The sequence below is a fragment of the Erinaceus europaeus genome, chromosome 1, assembly GCF_950295315.1.
Source record: "Erinaceus europaeus chromosome 1, mEriEur2.1, whole genome shotgun sequence".
NCBI lineage: Eukaryota > Metazoa > Chordata > Mammalia > Eulipotyphla > Erinaceidae > Erinaceus > Erinaceus europaeus.
The window spans coordinates 180,296,391-180,313,768 of NC_080162.1; the positions used below are offsets into that span (position 1 = coordinate 180,296,391).

General features: G+C 39.3%; 1 protein-coding gene across 11 annotated transcripts in view; it reads left to right on the forward strand.

Moving 5' to 3' along the window:
• STAU2 (staufen double-stranded RNA binding protein 2) overlaps positions 1-17,378 on the forward strand; it is a 284,150-nt gene that overhangs the window by 105,881 nt on the left and 160,891 nt on the right. For all 11 annotated transcript variants that reach the window (XM_060200130.1, XM_060200104.1, XM_060200101.1 and 8 more), the window contains one exon: positions 12,038-12,169. In XM_060200130.1, coding sequence (XP_060056113.1) covers positions 12,038-12,169 — 132 coding nt within the window. The remainder of the gene's footprint in view (positions 1-12,037; positions 12,170-17,378) is intronic.

Sequence of the window (17,378 nt, forward strand, 5' to 3'; positions counted from 1 at the left end):
CCCATTCTTGAAGAAGGTTTTAGCATTTTATTGTGAGAAATTCAAATATAGCAAAAGACAGATCAATTTATTCGTATGCCATAAAGAAGAGTAAACTGGGACCCCAGTAGGCACATCATCTAAATTACAATTACAGTTCTTGCCACCCTTACCTTGACTGTCAGCTTTTCTTTTCTGCCTTTCACTTTCTCTTCCTCCTTTTTCAGTATATTTCAAAGTTAATTTCTAACCACATGGCACAGCAACCTAAATACTTAGTGTATATATCTTAAACATATGTAAGTGTCTCTTATATTGGACATGGTATATTAGAACCATCTAAAATCTACTTTATATTTAAATGCTTATTGTCCTCAAACTGTATTTGTTATAATGGTTTGCCAAAGAAACCTTTTCTGTTCAAATCCATTCACTGCAATTTTAATATAAACTAGTCTATTTAAAATAAATGTTCATTGGGGGCCAGGCAGTAGCACAGTGGGATAATCGCACACGGCCCAAAGTGCAAAGATCGGAGTAAGGATCCCGGTTTGAGTCCCCCCGCTCCTCATCTGCAGCAGGGGTCACTTCACAAATGGTGAAGCAGGTCTGCCGGTGTCTGTCTTTCTCTCCCCTCTCTGTCTTCCCCATCTCTCTTGATTTCTCTCTGTCTTATCCAGCAACAATAGCAATAACAACAATAATAACAACAATGATAAACAAGAGCAACCAAAGGGAAAAAAAAAAGAAAAAAGAAATAAAAATAAAAATATTTAAAAAAATAAAGTAGTGGTCCAGGAGATGGCACAGTGGATAAAAGCATTGAACTCTCAAGCATGAGGTCCTGAGTTTGATCCCCAGCAGCCTATGTACCAGAGTGATGCCCAGTTCTTTCTTTCTCTCTCGCCTCCTAATTTCTCATTAATAAATACATAAAACCTTTAAAAAATAAAATAAAATAAAATAGGTGTTTATTAAGTACTGACAGTGTGGTAGACATTTTGGCACTCAAAGAAAAATTGCATGTTGCAATCTTTTATCATTTTACTAACCCAGTATAGTGGTATACATACAGTAGGACCTTAGTAAACTTTAATGTATATTTGTAGCCTATCTGTATGGTTGAGTGCTAGTATATTTGATTTTTGCTGAAATGTACACTTACAGTGTAGTCATAGATAAACCACTATTGGGAACCCAGGTAACTAAATAGTGAATTACTGTGATTGGTTAAACACGTTATTTAGATATCATTAGAACCTAGAATAGTGTTATTCAAATCTTTCCACTTGATTAACATATAGGCACCATTTTTTATTTATTTACATTTTTAGCTTGGAATAATTTATTAAGCATTCTTTAAACTCTAAACCTTGAAGGAAAAATAACACCTAAATTTTAGACATGTTTTGGGGATATAAGCTGATCTTGGCTTTACTAAATAATTATTTTTGTATGGTATGCATATATTGAATACCACTTTTGAAAGAGGAAGGCAAAATATCTTAGACTAGCTTCCATTTTATGGGCATTCATAAATAATTCTAGTTAAACAGGAACATTTGACTTTGCTTTTAAATGCTTTCACGCTGAATTCATGGTGTTGTTTTTTTTCCCCCTTCTGGGAGCCCTGGTGGATTCATTATAGTATTGCAGCAACTTTATCAAAGTGAAGGTTTTTACATTAACCACATAAGCATTACATCGTTTATGTAATCATTTGCTGTAATTGCATATGGAAGTAAAATGTCTAGAGATAAGCTGCTTCTGTTTACCTATCACCAAATAAAAGAGTAAGTTTATGTATTACAAAATGGATGCAGTGATTTGTTTGGATTGCCAGATAACCAAAAGAAAAATCTTTGGTGAGATTATTTGAGAATTTAGTTTTAGAGTAAATTTATTATTCTTTCAGTCTTTTTAGAGGTTGGTATTTTAATTTTTCAATGAGAAAGCAGTAATGAATAATTTAAATAATCATATTAGCTTTATTATATTCCTTCCTTTTCTTCTCTCTTTTGTTTTTACTGGGACTGCACTGCTACAGGCCAGCTTTTTCAGTTCAGAGGATTGAGAACAAGACAGAAAGAAAGGGAAAGAGGGGAAGACTTTGCCCCAGTGTAATGGGGACCAGGCTCAAATCAGGCATGTTTCCAAATAAGCTGTCTCACCAGCCTTGCATTACTATACTTCATCTGATGTTAACTTTTCTGCCTATGATTAAGACTTTTTTTTTAAATAAGTGAGTCTTGCCAGTTTTATTTATGACTTAGTGAAAGATCATTAAATTTAAGTTTTTGATAAGTACAATTTTAGCATGTTTTTCTTTGTTAGCTTTTTGAGGACTTAATCATTTTATGACTTGTTTAGAGACAGAAGTCTAGCAATTCTAAACTTATTGTCTTTTTGCAATGTAATTGCAAAATAATTGAGATTCTTTGTAGATAAACTAACATTTTAATGTAAAAGCCTTTTTTATAATAGCTGTAAAATTTGTATACTTTCTAGAAAGATGACTGATGGACTTTACTTACTATACTTATATACTTACTTGAATCCTATAATAAAGTCAATTTTTGGAGTTACCATTGTGATTTTTGGCAAGGAATCAAAGTCCGTCAGCACAGTGGTCTTTTTTTAAGGACTAACAAATAACTCTGGCATACTAACTTAGAAAATATGAACCATGAAGGTATAAAATTCTTGTGTGAGGGTGAATGAGAAAAATGAATCTAAAAACACCAGTTGTAGAAAGTAAGTCTTGGATGTATCAGTAGGTCAGATGGAGAATCAGCCAACACAAGTCTAAGGTGAATGGCAGAATGGGAGCAGCACGGTCGGTGACAAATCTGAAAGCAGGAACCCGGAGCTAAAAGACGTGAGACCTGTGCATATAAATAAGGGTTAAGGGTTGAAGCAGCAGAAGAACTGAGTAATACAGTGAGTTATATATTGCACATATCAACATAGGAGCCACTTTATCATTTATTTGCTGTTCAGTGATCTTTTTCTCCCATTTCTTTTGGCAAATCTTTTAACTCTCAGAGTAGAGGAAGCTTCTGATGTAGCTGGCCCAATCTTTTAACTCATAAGCATTCCAGTAACAACATAGGAGCTTGTGAAGTCAGAGAACAAACCAAGCACAGGAAAAAAATAACAAGTACCTAAAACTGGCTCTAGCCAGGGGCTCATGCATATTGTATTTAGGGCCTATTATGTTCAGGGCAGGTGCAGGTCAGTACAGATCTGGGGAGTGGTGTTCACATTAAGATCTGTTGTGAGCAGTCCTAGGTCAGTGCTTCTGAATGAGGTTCACAGGTTACTTTTGTTTTATCATGATGTAGTGGGATTTTGATTTAGAAGATAAAGCAATGAAATGTTTCAAAAACATTGTACTGTGTTGAACTATAAGATTTGTGGGGGAGTCGGGTGGTAGCACAGCAAGTTAAGCGCACGTGGCGCAAAGCGCAAGGACCGGCATAAGGATCCTGGTTTGAGCCCCCGGCTCCCCACCTGCAGGGGAGTCGCTTCACAGGCGGTGAAGCAGGTCTGCAGGTGTCTGTCTTTCTCTTCCCCTCTCTGTCTTCCCCTCCTCTCTGCATTTCTCTCTGTCCTATGCAACAACGAGAGACATCAACAATAATAATAATAACCATAACAAGGCTACAACAAGGGCAACAAAAGGGGGAAAAATGGCCTCCAGGAGCAGTGGATTCATGGTGCAGGCACTGAGCTCCAGCAATAACCCTGGAGGCAAAAAGAAAAAAAAAAGTAGTGGTTTCACTGGAACTTAAAATTAGTAATTGATGTAGTAACGCAGTAAAAGTAAATAATGGTGTAAGAATAAATGATATAGTACATAAATGTAGATAACAGATGAGAATCTATATGTTCTGAGACAAGTGAAATGACCATATAAGACTTCCCCCCACCACTCAACGCCCCAAATATTACATATGTAGAAGTATCTGAAAGCTAGATTTTGTTGTATCTTATACCTATTAATAGAATACAGTGTACTGTCATTATGCAATTTTATTAAAGTGGCATGAAGTTATTAGAACTTTCACACACACACACACACACACACACACACACACACACACATTTAACAAGTGTTAGACATTTGGTGAATCTAACTTCAGATCTACTCAGCTCTAGTTTGTGCCGGTGGGGGGTGGTGGTGTAGAGGAGAGATTGAACCTGGGAATTTGGAGTGTCCAGCATGAGAGTCTCCTTGTAAAACCATTACGATATCAGGGCCAGGCAGTGGTGCACCTGGTTAAGAGCTCACATTGCAGTACGTAAGGATCCACGTTCAAGCCCCTGATCCCTATATGCAGAGGGAAAGCTTCACAAGTGTTGAAGCAGGGCTGCAGGTGTCTCTCTGTCTCTTTCCCTCTATCTCCCTCTCTCCTCTCATTTTCTTTCAGTCTCTATCCAATGATAAAAAAGTAAAAGTCCTAAAAAAAAAAAAAAAACCCATTATGCTATCTACTCCTGCCCTTCCATTGGTTTCTAAGACAATTTCTAGGAATTCACTGTTTTGGAATATGAGTCGTTAGCATTTTTATGGCATTTTGAATGTCTTCTCTTGTGATATTTCCTTTTAAAATAATTCTTTTTGAGAAATAAAAGTAATTTTAATGCAATCAAACTTCTTTGCTATTTCTCTTCTGTTCTCTGTAAAATAACTATAGATACTTGGAAGAACAAGTGACCTCACATTATTCTTCCTTAAAAGAATCTTGACTGATTTTTAGCACTTTTCATGTGCAGTTTGGAATCACTTTGTCAAATATCATAAAAATGCATATGGACTTTTGATTAGCATTTATGTCAGTTGGAGATAGTTCACATCACTGAGGTTTTTTTTTTTCCAATAAAATACTTAATTATTGAGTTTTAAATACAAGCTAATGATATATCTTTTAAGTTTCTCTTAAAAAATTGCAGGGTCATAGGGTAGGTCCATTTCTAGCCTTCTGAGAGTTCTACAGACTGTTTTCTGCAGGGGTTGGACCAATTTACATTCCCACCAGCAGTGCAGGAGGGTTCCTTTGACCCCACAACCTCTCCAACATTTTTTGCTGCTACCTTTTCTGATGTCTGATATTCTCACAGGAGTGAAGTGGTATCTCGTCTTTATTTGCATTTCTCTGACAATCAGAGAGTTGGAACATTTTTTTCATGTGTTTCTCAGCCTTTTGGATCTCTTCTGTGGTGAATATTCTGTCCATGTCCTCTCCCGGTTATTGGATGGAATTATTTGTTTACTTGTTGTTGAATTTGGCAAGCTCTTTATATATTTTGGTTATTAGCCTCTTGTCTGATGTATAGCATGTAAAGATCTTCTCCCATGGATCAAGTATTCTTGTGGAGATCTTTTCTGTTCAGAATATTGAACATGTCCTGCCAGCCCTTTCTAGCCTTTAGGTTTCTGTTGAGTTATTAGTTGATAATCTTAAGGGATTTCCCTTATAGATAACTTTACTTTTCTGTAGCAGCCTTGAGAATCCCGTCTTTGAAATTTGGCATTTTAAGTACTATATGTCCTTCCATCTTCCCTCACTCCCTCTCTCCCTCCTCCTCTCCATACTTCTCCCCCTCCCTCCCTCTTTCTTTCTTGATTTCTCTTTCTTTCCTCTCTTTTTCTCTTTCCATCTCTTTCTTTTGCTAGCTGGGCAAGCAGTAACAGACTACATGTCTAGTTGGATGGATGATAGCTGTGGGCTATGATCAGTAACAGCAAAGGCAGGGAGCCTGACTGGATGGGTGGCAGTGGTGGGAACTAGTTGACCCAGTACTACTTTTTTTTATCCTTCCTTTTCCCTCTTGCTCCTAAACCTTCTAGTGAAGGGAAAAACTGTAATTTTAGATGTGTACAACTTCTGTGGAGGGAGATGGTCTTCCAGAAGCACCATGAGGGGGTGGCTAATGTCTGTTTAGAAGGAGTTGGACCTACAGTTTTGACTATTGGTGCTGCAGGCAGCTGGAATGCATCCCACCTTATTTCACTGGCCTGGAGAAGTGGTGAAGAGCTCAACACTGGTGCATAGAGACAGGACCTTCAGAGTGTGTCCATCTTATGGTAGCTCTCAGATCACAGGCTTCAGGAATATGTCAGTCCTGATGTGGCAGATTTGTGCATGGTGCTGCTGCCAGATATGACGGTGTAGCAGTGAAGTACTGGGTGGCAGATTGGATTCAGGTCTGGATGTGCCCTCCCTGTGACCAGCCTTGTTTCTGCTACTTAATGACACAGTGGGGGCTATGCACATTTGGGACACCCTTCATCTCTCCCTTTAATTCTGAATGTTGACTTTGCCATGCAAAGAATTCTGGTTGGAAGTTTGTTCTTTGAGCACTTTGAGTATGTCATGCTTTTGTATTTTGGTATCTAAAGCTTTTGCGGAAAACTTTATGATTACAACCTTATGAGATCTCTTTTTTTTTTTTTTTTTTTTGCCCTTGTTGTTGTAGCCTCGTTGTGGCTATTATTATTGCCATTGTTGATGTTGTTCGTTGTTGGATAGGACAGAGAGAAATGGAGAGAGTAGGGGAAGACAGAGGGGGAGAGAAAGATAGACACCTGCAGACCTGCTTCACCGCCTGTGAAGCGACTCCCCTGCAGGTGGGGAGCCGGGGGCTTGAACCGGGATTCTTATCGGTCCCTGCGCTTTGCGCCACATGCGCTTAACCCACTGCGCCACCCCCCGACCCCCGAGATTTCTTCTATATAGCACAAGCTGCTTTAAAGAGACTCTCTGTCTTTAACTTTTGCCATTTTTTAAGTTTTAACTCTTTTCATTTAATTAAAATACGTCTTTGACATAACTTTCTTTCATTCCTCCCTTTCTCTTATTGCTCTCTCTCTCATTGCTGGGGCATGGTGCCTGCACTACGAATCCACTGCTCCCTGTGGCCATCCCCCCCCTACCCCCATTTTATTTGTTAGGACAGAGAGAAATTGAGAGGGGAGAGGTAAATGGAAAGGGAGAGAGAAAGAGAGGTAGCTGCAGATTGCTTTACCACTTGTGAAGCGAACCCACTGTAAGTGAAAAGTGGGGGCTTGAAACTAAGTCTTTGCATGGGTCCTTACACTTAGTACTGTGTGCCACTGCCTGTCCCCCTGAGATAGAATTTCTTTGGGTTTTGTTTATTTAGAACTCTCTGGGCTTCCTGTACATGCTATTTCTTCATAACCCCATTAGGGAATTTCTGAACTATTATTTCTTGAAATATTTTTTTTCTTTATTGAGGGATTAATGGTTTACAGTCAACCATAAAATACAGTCGTTTGTACATGTGTAACATTTCTCAGTTTCCACATAACAATTCAACCTCCTCTAGGTCCTCCTGCCGTCATGTTCCAATTTTTCTTTCCTTTTTTTAATGGTTTACAATAAATACAAATGTTGGTACATGAATAACATTTCTCAGTTTTCTTTGTCTTTCTTCTTCTTCTTCTTCTTCTTTTTTTTTTCCCCATCAGGAGTATAGTTTCTCACCACTCCCATCACTAAAGGTCTGTGTCCTCTACCTCCACCCCCTTACCACTATAGTTCTTTACAGTCTTAGCTGTGGGTTTTTATTTATTTTTCACATTTGTGTGTTCAGTTCTCTGTTCCGCATATGAGTGATGAAACAATTCTGTAATTGTCTTTTATCTCCTTACTTACTTAACTTCTCCATTTCATCTATTGTATCCCAAAGTACATAATATCATCTTTTTTTTTTTCTTCTTCTGTTGAGTAATACTCCATTGAGTATGTGTCCCATAACTTTGGTTATCCAGTCATTTGTTGAAGGGCATTTTGGTTGCTTCCATATTTTGGCTGTTGTGAATAATGCTTCCTAGGAGTAGAATTGCTGCATCATAAGGTATTTCTGTTTGTATCTGTTTTGAGGGTTCTCCATACTGTTCTCCATAATGGCTACACCAGTTTGCATTTCCACCAGCAGTGTAGTAGAATTCCTCTCTCTCCAACACTTAACCTTCTCTTGTTTTTTTAATTTTTTAAAATTATCTTTATTTTTTATTTACTGGATAGAGGCAGCCAGAAATCGAGAGGGAAGTTGGTGATAGAGAAGGAGAGATAGTGAGACACCTGCAACACTGCTGCTTCACCTCTTGAAAAGCATTCCCCCTGCAGGTGGGGACTGGGGGCTCAAACCTGGGTCCTTATGCACTTAATGTGCGCTCAACCAGGTGCGCCACCACTCGGCCCCTCTTGTTTTGTTGATGAAGGCCATTCTCACAGGTGTGAGGTGGAACCTCAGTGTGGTTTAAATTTGCATTTCTCTGGTGATGAGTGAATTGGAGCATTTCCACGTATGTCTGTGGACCATGTGTAGCTCTTCTTTAGAGAACTGTCTAGTCACAGCTTCTGCCCACTGTTTTTTTTTATTGAGTTGTTTTTTTCTTTTTGTTGAGCTATATGAGTTCTTTATAGATGTTTGACATCAACCATTTGTCTGAAGTCTAGTGAGCAAATATGGTCTCCCAGTTGTTGGTTTTCCTGCATATCCTTATGGACTTTTCTTTTAATATGTTAAAAGCTTTTTAATTTGACATAGTCTCATTTGTTCAGTCTTGTTTTTGTTTCCCTTGCCCATGGGGTGGAGTCTTCAAATAAAATCTTTAATGTTAAGGTCCTAAAATGTTTCACTGGTGAGTTCTTTTATGTATTTTATAGTTTCAGGTCTAATATCAAGATCTTTGACCGATTTTGAGCTAATTTTGATGCTAATTTGGTGGTGGTCTAGTTTCAGTTTTCTACATGTGGTTGTTTGAAATGATTTTTTAGCATTCTCCCTCACCCTCACTATTTTCCTTTTTGGGCCTCTATAATTAAAATATTTTCTTTCTTGGTCTTGTCACAGAGATTCCTTTGTTTTGTAAATTTCTCTATCTTTTTTTTCTGTTCTGTATGGGTGAGTTGTATTGCTTTATCTTCAGGTAGATTTATATATTATTTTCCTTGATTTAGTCTGCTGTGAAGCTTCTCTATTTTGTATTTAACTTCTTTTTATTGTTTAGCTCTGTAACTTCTATTTGGATCTTTCTTCATTCCTCTAGTTTCCCATTCTCCTGAGTTTTGTCAGCATCTTCAAAATCACTTTGTAAGGGTTGGACATTACTTGCCAGGTAGAATGTGTGCCATGCTAGCATGAGGCCCTGGGCTTAAGTCCTTGCATGGAGTGCCATTAGTGGGGCATTCGGGTTGTGGTTCCTCCCCCGCCATTTCTGTCCAACTCTCTGTCTTTATTTTCTCTTAGGAGGAAAGAATAAGAAAATTGATTGAGGTATTGATACTACTCATTTGTGAGTTTCTGATTTCGCCAAAAACAAACAAGCAAAGTAAAACCATTGCTTTTAACTCTTTATTAGTTTGTTTATGTTATTTCTTTATAGTCTTTTAAACATCTTTTTAATCTTTATTTATTTGCTGGATAGAAACAGCCAGAAATTGAGAGGGAAGGGGATGATAGAGAGGGAGAGAGACAGAGAGACACCTGCAGTGCTGCTTCACCACTTGTGAAGCTTTTCCCCTGCAGGTGGGGGCCAGGGGCTTGAACCTGGGCCCTTGCACACTGTAACATGTGCACTCAGCCAGGTGCACCACCATGTGGCCCCTTTTATAATCTTTTTTTGGAGTGTGATAGCTTGCTACTTACTTGTGACATATTCTTCTTTCTTTGTGCTTGTCAAATCTATTATTCCCAGTTTCAGATGAATGCCTATGTGTAGTTACTCTTTGCTGGAGTCCAGGGCTGTGGTCCCTGTAGCCATACAAACTGTGTGCTCCAGTTGCACCCCTTGTGTGAGTCGTGCTTACCCTCTTGCCGTGTTGGTATGAGACATGTCGATCTGTTGGCCGGTCCTGACTATGGAGCAATAGATAGGCACAGTCAAGGTACACTCTGGTGTTTTGGATGCATGACATTATGGGCCCCTTCCAGTCATAGTGTAACTCTATGCACTAGATTTCAGTTCTAGCCTCATGTACACGGCTTGTGGGGTGTGGCAGTGACCTGTAGTATTAGGCACTGTCATACTATAGTTGTAGAATGGTGATGTAAGATGTTGTAAGAGGAATAAGTGTGTTTTTTTAATTTAATTTTAATTAATTAAAATTTTTTTTTTATTTAAGAAAGGATTAATTAACAAAACCATAGGGTAGGAGGGGTACAACTCCACACAATTCCCACCACCCAATCTCCATATCCCACCCCCTCCCCCTGATAGCTTTCCCATTCTCTAGCCCTCTGGGAGCATGGACCCAGGGTCATTGAGGGTTGCAGAAGGTAAAAGGTCTGGCTTCTGTAATTGCTTCCCCGCTGAACATGGGCGTTGACTGGTCGGTCCATACTCCCAGTCTGCCTCTCTCTTTCCCTAGTAGGGTGTGTCTCTGGGGAAGCTGAGCTCCAGGACACATTGGTGGGGTCTTCAATCCAGGGAAGCCTGGCCAGCATCCTGATGGCATCTGGAACCTGGTGATTGAAAAGGGAGTTAACATACAAAGCCAAACAAATTGTTGAGCAATCATGGACCCAAAGCTTGGAATAGTGGAGAGGAAGTGTTAGGGGGGTACTCACTGCAAACTCTAGTGTACTTCTGCTTTCAGGTATATATTTTGCACTAGTTTATGGATACGTGTGAACATAAGCTCTCTCTCACAGAAACTGGTGTATATCTAGGTTTTGGGACTTTGTTAGAAAGTGAACCACCTGAGATGAAATTAGAGTGTACTATGAAAGGAAAGGTCTCACCCGAGTAATGAAGCTGAAGGGTGTGTCAGGATGGCCGAGTGGTCTAAGGCGCCAGACTCAAGTGTTGACTTCCTCAAAGTGTGTTTTCTTATGACTCATTTTAGATGGGTATTTCTACAATGGTTCCTTGGGTGTGTGAGTCTGGATGGACTCTTTGTCATCCATTTCCTGCAGGTCTTAGGTTTTTCTGAATGTTTTTTCCACCAGCTCCCAATATGGGGCTCTAGATACTCATCTCTGCTGTGCAGAGTTAAAAGGTTAGTGTATCTACTCTCTCTAACTACCCAGAGAAAAGTTCTTTACTTTGAGAAACCCTCCTAATGAGGAATTTCGACATCCAGAGAGGGATAGCTTGCTCACTTGAAAGCATTTCTCTTGTCTTTCCTATGTCTTGGTGTGCCCTGTTATCATTGTTGTAGGATCTCTATTTGCCTGTTTTCGGGTCTTTTTCCTTGTAAATTTTCTGTATATATTAGGTTATGAGAAAAGTTGTGAGGCACTTTGCATGGAAACACATAGAAAAAATATATTATGGCTTTTCCGACAATCTAGTGGCTGTAAGTTTGTTCTGTTGTTTGAGGAGCTGAGTTCAGATTTTTCCTGTGCTACCATCTTGGGTGGATAACACTCTGTGAATATTATTTTAACTCAGGCCAATATGAATTTTAGCCTTTAAGAAAGCATATTAAGTGGCTTGTGAGATAGCTCACTGTGTAGGATGTGTTCCGTGCCATGTATGTGACCCACGTCAGAGCCTGGCACTGTGTGGTCGTGCCATGGCTCTGGGGGGGACACAAGTATTGTGGTGCCTAGGGTTGTGGTGCCCTTCTTCAGCTTGTTTGTCAAAGTGGCTCACATGTAATGAGACATACATGTGCACATTAGTCCCCAGCTTTGAAAAAAGTTATTAATTTAAATAGAGAATACTAAGTGCAGTACATAGTAAACGTAAACTTTTGTGATGTGAATTTCACTTGTATGCTTATGAAAATAATGCAACTTTGTGAAAGTATGGCCTAATGCAGAGATATGTATGGAAGTAAAAATGTTTTTGAATTCTGTCATCCAGAGATAGGCCTCATGGATGCTTTGAGGACCATCTTTCCATATTTTTCTGTCTATATTGTTTGTGTAATTGTATATAAATGGGATCTTAATTATTGTGTTATTATGGATTGAAGTTTATTTTCCTGAAAGCTATAAAGAAAAGCATACTGTTTTATAGTGTTTTAGTTTTGTTTACAATAACAACTATTATTGTCTCTTATTTTAATCTTATCAGGTCAAGGTAGGCAGTGAAGTTGCTACTGGAACAGGACCCAATAAAAAAATAGCCAAAAAAAATGCTGCAGAAGCAATGCTGTTACAACTTGGTTATAAAGCATCCACTAGTCTTCAGGACCAACTTGACAAGGTGAGAACTAAGTTTGTAGGTTCATGTATTGTTCTGTTCTAATACCTGTATCTGAAAAAATTCTCATACCTTGACTTTAATGTCTTAACTGGTATTGAAGTGGATAATACTTTTTAGCCTGCCTGCCTGCCTGCCTGCCTGCCTCCCTCCCTCCCTTCCTCCCTCCCTCCCTCCCTTCCTTCCTCCTCCCTCCTTTGTTTTTAATTGCCACCAGGGTTATCACTGAGGCTTGGCACTGGACAAAACCACTGCTCCTGGCAGCCACTCATTTCTTTTGTTTGTTTGTCTAGAGAATGGGAGAAATTGAGAGGAAAGGGGGAAATAGAGGAGGAGAGGGAATGAGAGACACTTGTAGCACTGCTCCATTACTGGTGAAACTTTTTCCCTGTAGGTGGGGGCTTGGGGGTTTGAACCCCTATCCTTGTGCATGATAACATGTGCTTTACTGCATGGGCCACTGCCTAGACCCCGCATCTTAACTGTTCTAAAACAGTAGTCTGTGATATCTTTAAATGAGATTATCCAGGTATAACATGACATATATTATGAGATTATGAAGAAATATTAAGGAAGAATTATAATCTTCCTATTTACAGATACTAGAAATTGTTCTATGGCTGTACAATATTTTGTAATACTGATTCTTACCTTATTGATCTGTAGTTTTGGTCATATAAGCAAAATTTCAGTTTTTATTTTTAAGAACAGTAGTTCTTAGCCTTTATTCCTTTAATATAGCTGAGAACACTACAAGTAAATATACTAAGTTATCCCTTTAGGGCAGGGATTATATTGGACAGGCTCTTTATAAATTAAAATTTCTATTTAATTTAATTTTAAAGGTAAATTCAGAGGATGTTTGTGTTCTACCAGGATTATGTTCCTGATCAGTAATTTTCTCGATTTTCAAATTTATTTTATTAGGGATTTAATATTGACTTACAGAATTATAAAATAATAGGTGTATAATTCCATATAATTCCTACTACCAGAGTTCTGTGTCCCTGTCCCCTCCATTGGAAACTGCAGTAATTCTCCCAAGTCAGTTACGGACTAGCTGTTTATGTCTGTGTGTGTGTGTTGGAGCCCATTTTTTCAAGTGTTCTTCCTTCATTTCTTTTCTTTTTTTTTTTTTTTAATTTAAACTTTTTTCTTTTTTTAAAATATTTTTTTTCCCTTTTGTTGCCCTTGTTTTATTGTTTTAGTTATTACTATTGTTATTGATGCCATCGTTGGATAGGACAGAGAAGTGGAGAGAGGAGGGGAAGACAGAGAGGGGGAGAGAAAGACAGACACCTGCAGACCTGCTTCACCGCCTGTGAAGCAACGCCCCTGCAAATGGGGAGCTGGGGGCTCGAACCAGGATCCTTACACCGGTCCTTGCGCTTTGCACCACATGCGCTTAACCCGCTGCGCTGCCACCCGACTCCCCCTTCATTTCTTTTTAAGTCGTCCCTACACCTGTTACTACTTCCCGGTGCCTTTCCTTGTTTCCTCTTCTCTCTCAGATAAGAGAAACAGTGCCTGGCTCCTTCTTGTGTTTTCCAGATTTGCTTCCCTTTCAGTGATAGTATCAACACAAGTTTCATGGTGACAAACACTTCAGGTCCTGGTGGAATGGGGGTACCCTTTGGTTTTCTTCCCCTATCATTTACTGCTCTGGGAATATGGATAAAAATTCTTTCTTGGGAACTTTGAGGATGTGAATCGCCCCCCCCCCCCCCCCCCCGCAACCATGCTATTAAATTCTTTCCATTTTGGATAGAGTGCTTGATTTGTCATGCCCGTGACCTAAGCCGGGGCTCGGTCTACATTGCATTGGAGGAAACTGCTATGCTGTGGTGTCTTTCCTCTCTCCCTTAGTTTCTCTGACTCATTCTATCTGAGCAAGTCAACTTAGAATGAAATCCCTGTTGATGACAAAAAAAAAAAAAGAAAAGAAAAGAAATTCAGCTTTGTACAGAGCCCAAGACAGATGTGCACATCTTTCCTTTGTATCTGAGAGGACCTCAGTCCGTGACTGGGCAGAACTAATTAATAGAAGCTGCACAGGGAAGCCTTTCTAAACTTATAGCCTCTTTTCTTATTACCATACTAAAAACATACAGCACTTGTGAATTATGACTGCCATGTTTTGTACAAGATGTATGATTCTTGCACGTTTCTCTGCTGTATCGACTTATTCCCTCAGAAATATTGATGATTTTTTTTACCTCAAAAACTTCTAAATGTGAGTATTATGCCACCCTAACTCTACCTCACATAAAACCAAACTCCCATCCTTTCTTTTTGTAGTTTGCTCTATATCCTTTGCTGTTTAGATGTCTTCTCCACTTAAGTTGTTACAGAAAAACTTCTTTTCTTTTTCTTTAACTCTCTCTCTCCCTCTCTCCATCTCTCATTGTCACGAGGGCTATAGTTGGAGTTTAGTGACTGCGTGATGAACCCACCACTTCTTGAGGTTATTTGTTCCTTCTCCGCCCCCTTTCTTTTTGGCAGAGACATAAATTGAGAGGGAAGGGAAAGATAGAGTGAAAGAGAGAAAGAGAAACCCTTATAATACTGTTTCATCACTTTGAGGCTTCCTCCCTGCAGGTGAGGACCTGGTGCTTGAACCCGGGTTCTTTTAAATATATATATATATTATATATATTATATATATCATTTATTTAGTGGATAGAGACAGAGAGAAATCAAGAGGGAAAAGGGGGATAGAGAGGGAGGGAGAAAGAGAAACACTGCTTCATTACTTGAGATTTCCCCACCCCCTTTGCAGGTGGGTCTAGAAGTCTGAACCTTGGTCTTTGTGCATGGCGACTTGTGTGTTCTACCAGATGTGCCACCACCCAGCCACTGAACCAGAAATCTTACCCATGGTAATGTGTGCGCTCTGCCTTATGCATCATTGCCTGGCCCATTCAAGGACTCTTCTATGCAGTTAGTTGTTCCTGTGATTTTTGGAACTAGAAAGGAACTAGAAGATGGGCCCTCTCTCTTTCCCTCCCTATCAGGACCAAATCTGAGAAGGCTTAGGGAGAGTGAACTCATGGTCCCTCATCTCCTGCATTTTGGAACATCTTCCTTTATTAGCTAACATGACATCTTTATACTTCAGGGATGACACAATTTTTAAAATTTCTTTACTGGGGAATTAATTGTTTACAGTCAACAGTCAAATAAAATACAATAGTTTATACATGTGTAAAAAAATTATTTTTTGGGGTGCAGAAGGTGGGATTTCTGGCTTGTGTAATTGCTTCTCTGCTGGACGTGGATGTTGGCAGGTCAATTCATATCCCCTGTTCCTATCTTTCCCTAGTGGGGTAGGACTCTGGAGAGTTGAAGTTCCAGGAAGTACTGGTGAAGTCATCTGCGCAGGGAATGGAGGATGTAACCATAGTAACATCTGGAACTTGGTGGCTGAAAGGCAGTATGATAGAAAGCAGGACATAGCCTCATTATGAACTAGGCTCCTAGGAGCATACAAAATGTTTAATAAGCAGGAACCACAAAGTAGTAATACAGCAGATAACAGTAGGGACCTTAGGTCGGAAGGAAGCTGGGAAGTTTGTCTTAGGTCTGTTCCAAGAAACCTGTGTCTTAGTAATCTTTGCTTTAGCTTGATAACTAATGTGGGGGTGGACTGGAAATACTGTTTCAGAAGATAACGATAGAGCTGAGAATAGACCTAGAAAGCAGGATTAGGGCAGAGAGTTCCTTGCAAACTTGAAGCAAATATATAAGTGCAATTCACAATTTACCACATTGATCTAACCTAGGGTCCATATCTGTTCATATTTAGTATGGGAGCCTGCACCTCTGAGTCCTTGTCAGACTGAGTTCGCAGTCCATGGTCACAGCTAGGAACATTCTAGGCTGTACTCACTTAGGAACCAGTCTTCCTCCAGTGGTAGAGTAGATGACCCAGCCTCCTTTCAGAGAGTAGGGCAATCCTTACCATTGCATAATGAGGGCATGGTCCTGAAGAAGCCCACAGAAGGGCTTATGATGGATGTGACCAATGGATGTGGTCACTATTTCTTATACATTTATTAGTGAACATCATTAATTATCTCTAGTGCAAGAAAAATAGAGAACCCTGAACTTAGGACTTGACAGGGAATGGATTGATTTAACTTTTTATTAAATTATTTTATCTATATATAAGTAGAAGTTATTTTTTAAAAAGATTTATTATTTATTTTTTTATTTATTTATTTTTAAAATTTTTATTTATTTTTTAAATTTATTTATTCCCTTTTGTTGCCCTTGTTGTTTTATTGTTGTAGTTATTATTATTGTTGTTGTTGTTGGATAGAACAGAGAGAAATGGAGAGAGGAGGGGAAGACAGAGAGGAGGAAAGATAGACACCTGCAGACCTGCCTCACCGCCTGTGAAGCGACTCCCCTGCAGGTGGGGAGCTGGGGTTCGAACCGGGATCCTTATGCCCGTCCTTGTGCTTTGCGCCACTTGCGCTTAACCCGCTGCGCTACAGCCCGACTCCCTTATTTTTTATTTTTAAAAATTTCTTTACTGGGGGATTAATGATTTGCAGTTGACAGTAAAATGCAATAGTTTTTACATGCATAACATTTCCACATAACAACACAACCCCCACTAGGTCCTCCTCTGTCATCATGTTTCAGGACCCAAACTCTCCCCATCCCCACCCCCCCACCCCAGAGTCTTTTTCTTTGGTGCAATACACCAACTTTGGAGCCTCAGGAATAAGAGTCTTTTTGCATAACTATTATGCCATCTATCCCTGTTCACATTTCTCAGTTTTCCACATAATAGTTCAATAATCATCTTTATTTTTTAATTTTTTTTGCATTATCTTTATTTATTGGCTAGAGACAGCCAGAAATTGAGAGGGAAGGGGGTGACAGAGAGGGAGAGAGACAGAGAGATACCTGCAGCACTGCTTCACCACTTGCAAAGCTTTTCCCCTGCAGGTGGGGACCAGGGGCTCAAACCCAGGTCCTCGAGCATTGTAACGTATGCTCAGCCAGGTGTGCTACCACCCAGCCCCCAGTTATTTTTATTTTATTAAGAATTTTCTCATTATGAAATTCACAAAACAAGCTTAATAACTACTTCTATCAAAGTGTTGGTAATACACTTTTTCCCCATGACATTTTGTAACCCAGGGATTCTTTTTCAGAGATAGTTACAGTTTTTACTGGAACACATTTTTAAGGTTTAGAG